The sequence below is a fragment of the Montipora capricornis genome, chromosome 5, assembly GCF_036669925.1.
Source record: "Montipora capricornis isolate CH-2021 chromosome 5, ASM3666992v2, whole genome shotgun sequence".
Classification (NCBI taxonomy): domain Eukaryota; kingdom Metazoa; phylum Cnidaria; class Anthozoa; order Scleractinia; family Acroporidae; genus Montipora; species Montipora capricornis.
In genome coordinates, this window is record NC_090887.1 from 19,668,568 (window position 1) to 19,673,567 (window position 5,000).

The following is a 5,000-nucleotide window of genomic DNA, read 5'->3' on the forward strand; positions in this document are numbered from 1 at the left end:
GATTGATACGAATTCAACCCCTCAATATATCGTAATATAACGACAGAAAATATCATTTTCGAACTTTGAGAGCTAAGCTCGATCCTATGTTGTGTGGCATGATCACGTTTTGTGATCTACTAAGGAGTCAACGTTTTTCAAATTCCAATAATCTTTCAAGAAATATCTCTTTCGTTTCACGATTTCATCTGGGAATGCGGAAATTTAGGTTTGTTTTGCAGTACCAAAGTAGGCTGACTATTGATAAATGAAACCTTTAGTTTTTTGGCACAAGATCAGTGTTACAGGGAAAACTCAATAGAAACGAAAGTTTGGATGCGACCTGACTGGGTCTTACAAAAGAGTGACCCAGGACTCCACGCCACGCTTCCTCTTTTCACAGCATCAAGTTCTTTAAAGTGTTGAACGACACCTACTCAAAGGTTCTGTCTCGAAACAGAATAATTCCTTGTTTAACGTTTGGTAAAATATTTACTTGTTTTCGAATAATCAGACAGACATGTTGCATAGTTATTGTGGCATTTAGTATACTAAAAATAACTGCATAATTTTCGGCATAATTTCCTAAAAACACGAGCACTGCGAATGCAACATTATGTTACTTTTACTTGCAAAATTCATCAAAGCTCAAAAGGGAACGCTCTTCCTGTTTTTTTTTCTTCGGGGGAGGGGTGGGTCTTCCCAATTTTTCTTCTGAGGGAGGGGTGGGTAAGGTTGAATGTATTCTGCACAAATTTTTGCACAAATTAGTTCATTTTTCAACAGGAATTGGGCGCTTACAACATCTGGATACGGACGGTGCGACCATGGAGAGAAAATTGCAGGAAATCCTTAACAAATTAAAATTATTTAAAAGGACTCAGTTTATTTGGTAACGATATACGCTTAAACTTGGTGCATGATGGAACAGGAATGACCTCCGCCCTATCAATATATATGAACAGCAATGATCATATTTTTGTGACTGCCAAGTAAATATTTCTCGTCACTTTTACAGTGACAGTAATCGGAATTGGTTGAGATTGATATGACAGCACGCAGACAGGATATGGCATATCCTTCGCCGAAAAATATCATCCCCATGTTTGGGTACGTGCGAGTCATTAGACGAAGAACGCTGACGAAATGGGTCAATGTGCACTTGTACGAAACTGGTTTATCAATTGAAGATGTTGCCGACCTGATAGACTGTGTAATAGCCGCAAAACTAGTGACTGTACTTTCGGGAAGTCGTATTGCTGTACCTATATTTGAGCCTCAAAGAAAGAAACGCCAGGAAGTCGGATGGAAGAACGTTTGCAGCTATTTATCAAGCCGTGGTTTTCCTCCAGAATGCACTGGTAAGGAATACAAAATGTTTTGCGTTACAGTTTTGTTACACTCTCTGATTGTTCGCTAACATACGTCTTATTTAAGGTAGTATGTGAAACTGACAATATCAGTCCCATATAGGAGTGAATATTCGCAAATATGCTAATGGCGATGGTGAATGTTAACCCGAATAGATGTATTTATCGATGACGATTTCTTGGATTCTCGGAAAAAATCCGATCGCCATTATCGAGTCCCCTATCAGTCCGTGGTAAAGCATCCGAACTAGATTAGACTTAATTAAGTGTACTCGGATTTTTTTCCGAATATCCCCGAGGCATTATTGACAGATACGTCCCTTTACAATGATTACCATTAAAGGCCAACTCGTGGGACCTCAAAGTAGTCATATCAATGTTTATTAACACGGAGTGCATCGTAGAATAATTCTTCGGCCATTTCATTTACTGAATAAAGGGGTAGTTTCTAAAGAAACTGTGGTGCTACGTTGGTGGGGAAGTAGTACAGAAAAATTTGGTTTTATCAACGGAGTTGATAATGTAAATTGACCACCGTACAGGGATTCTAAAAGCTGACGTTTCGAGCGTTAGCCCTTCGTCAGAGCGAATCCAGGAATTATGGGTTGTGTGTAGTTTTTATGTTAGAGTAGGGACTACCCTATTGGTGGTAACATGGCAACGTGAAAAACAGGAAATTTACTTCATTGGGGCCGATTACATGAGCCGGGCCGGTATCACATGATGAGGTGAGCCAGCCCGGCTTGGGCTAAATTTAGAATATGTCGTATGCAAAAAGATAATAACAACAACAAGAAGTGGAGAGACGTTTGTCTTGCTAAATTGTCATTAAGGGTGCGTTCGATGGACCCTATTCCGGAATAAGAATACGTGGAGTGATGATTTAAAACGGTATGTCTGTCGCTTTTGAAGCAACAAGGATAAGAATATATGTTTAAAATAGCATTTTAGCAAGTATTTGATAATTTTAATGTGAATCTCCGTAAAAACGAAGGATTTCCAACTTCTATTCCATGCATTCCTATTACCGAATACAGTCAATCGATTGCGCCCTAAATTTCACCATTGCTTAATTTAAAGAAGCCTTAAGGTTTTGCTATCTTATGAATCCTTAATTTAGACATAAGAAACGACTATTCCAAATAATAATAATAATAATAATAAAAATAATAATAATAATGTCTTTGTTAATCAGTAAAAATGCATACTAATTATTTACAATATATGACCTAATACAATAAAAATGAAACTATTTAATAACTAAATTATGTTTGAAAAAAAGCCTATTTACAAAAGATGATTTAAATCGCTCAGCAGTTATTCTAGGTAAAAGATTGCTAGTACTTCCAGTAAGTGTTAAAGAGGATTCCTTGACTCTTGGCAATAAGCTATGAAGAGGATGGCCGGCATTACGAGCTTTATTAAAAATAGTACGGTCTGATTTGTCTAATAACTTAATAATATCTATAAAATAGGAAATATACTTTCGCTTGTAACAACGGCAATGAAATTTCTGGACAATAGTATTCCGTGGGCCATTTTGCTCTAAAGTGGAGTAATGTGGTTAGAAATCGCTGGCCGGCTAACCGGGCTGCCAGGGCCCGTTTCTCGAACGTCCCCAAAACTTTTCGGGCCCGAAAAGCCATCTGTGAAATTGCCAACCACTTGTTTTGGAAAGCAGATCTTTTAACATGTTTTCAAGGTAACAAAAAGAGAAATAACTGTGAAGCTTGACGAATTAAATGCTCTCCGTTCTTGAGTTACAAAGGGAATCGTGACACCCGAAAATGGCCCGTAAAGTTTCGGGACTTTCGAGAAACGGCCCCCTGTCCCGGTGAACGCGATTGCATGGAAAAATCGGATCGCGATCCCAGCTTAGCGGGCTCGATTAATCGCAAAAGTTTTTCTAAGACGTGCTAGGATCTCGGCTAAACTAGCCAGCGTGGCTCATGTAATTGGCCCCTTGGTCAACCTTTCCTAAGGAAATCCAAGTTCAAGATTTTGCGTGATGTTTACTAGCTTTATCTTGTCAATAACAAATACTATTACACGACCAAAGACTTATTTTGAACACTCTCTCTCTGAAAGACAGTTAGGAAAGTGAACTCGAAAATGTTCACGCTGGAGATAACTGACACAAGCCTCGGTTTTCATCGAGTAATTTTCATATTACCTTCTGGTAAACTCGGACAAGTAAAATCAAGCCTCCGACTGATTCTCGATTTTTATTGATTTAAAAATAATACGAGTGAATGGAACTGAACGTAATTTTCAATAAAGATCCCAGCGTATTAGTACTGACAAAAAAAAGTGCTTCAACAGACTTTTTTGTAATGACCTTTTGTTCCGACTTATTTTACAAACGGGTTTTAAATCCTAATTTTCAAATGGTCCTTCGTAAAACCTCTGTGTTTTTTTTTAATTCCTCTGAGCATGCGCAGTTCAAGCGTACATTCCTGTGTTTAATATAGACATGGCGGATACCATTCTTGACGTCAAATATATCAAAGTATTTTTTTGCTATCTCAGTGTTATTTATCCTTCTTAAGACCTCATTGAAAAACGCTTTCTATAAGTGATTTGAGGCAAACTAATTGTTGTTAAAAGTTTTTGGCTAACCATTTACCATTTACAATTGTAAATGAAAGTTGGAAAATATTAACACTCGACTTTTTGCTTTTACTTATAAAAACCACCCAGGTTTAAAGGCAAAAATATTTTGTTATTTGTGTCATCAATTCTATAACTCGTTTTCTATCGCTTGGCTAAGAAAAAAGAAACAATTAGAACGATTTACAATTCATGAGAATCATCGCTCTACCTGTTGAAATAAACATATGGAAATTACGGCCGCCAGCGTTCCTATATTTGTTTGTCAGCCACATGTAAATATTTTGGAGCTCTTTGATGTCTGGCACCTGCACAACAGCGGCGTGTGTCCAAATTGTCATAACCACGCAGTATTGCTTTTTAGCACGACTGTCATCTTACAAGGAAGTCGTGTCAAACGATTAAACTCTATTGAGGTGAGAAACAGAATTTTAAATCGCAACTCAATATTGTGAATAGATGGAACCAAACGGACTCAGCAACATTTAAAGGTACGTTTTGTTTTCTGTGACAGAATCGCTTTCTGTAATACAAATTTCACTCTCTTCTCAAAAGATGCCTTTTCAAGAACGCCAAAAATGAATGATTTTGTGTTTATAAAGCGCCCATTTCGGTAAAAGCAACCGATCCAACATTTTTGTTTGCGACTTTCAAGTTACAAATAAACACTGTCATAGAGGGTCCATATAAAACGAGGAAAATGTTGTCCGTTTTTTAGTCATCGTTTAAGAATGTTATTTACTTCTTGGACGTTTCGGCCTCCTTTACCAGGGAACAGAGGTTAATTTGGCCTTCGTCTATGTCTAATATTGAAAAATATATATAAACATAAACGAACGAAGGATTAAAATTTGAGTTACCTCGCACGAAAAAGATTAAAAACTACAATTGAATCGGCCATGCAAAACCACTGGAGTGTTACATTTTAAGTACGAAAGTAGACACTGAAAAATAATTCATTTTGAACGTCGAAGGCACCTTCACTTGTCAGTGATTTGTTTTGAATCCGAATACGTTCGAGCTGAAATAGAGTGAACATTT

At 37.3% G+C, this 5,000-nt stretch overlaps 1 protein-coding gene across 1 annotated transcript in view; it reads left to right on the top strand.

Annotated features, from left to right (window-relative positions):
• Positions 1 to 765: 765 nt before the first annotated feature.
• The window catches only part of LOC138049820 (filamin-A-like), a 9,195-nt gene continuing 4,960 nt past the window's right edge, over positions 766 to 5,000 (top strand). Inside the window, exon 1 of the mRNA XM_068896268.1 lies at positions 766 to 1,340. Within this exon, the coding sequence (XP_068752369.1) occupies positions 1,028 to 1,340 (313 nt within the window). The 5' untranslated portion in view covers positions 766 to 1,027. The remainder of the gene's footprint in view (positions 1,341 to 5,000) is intronic.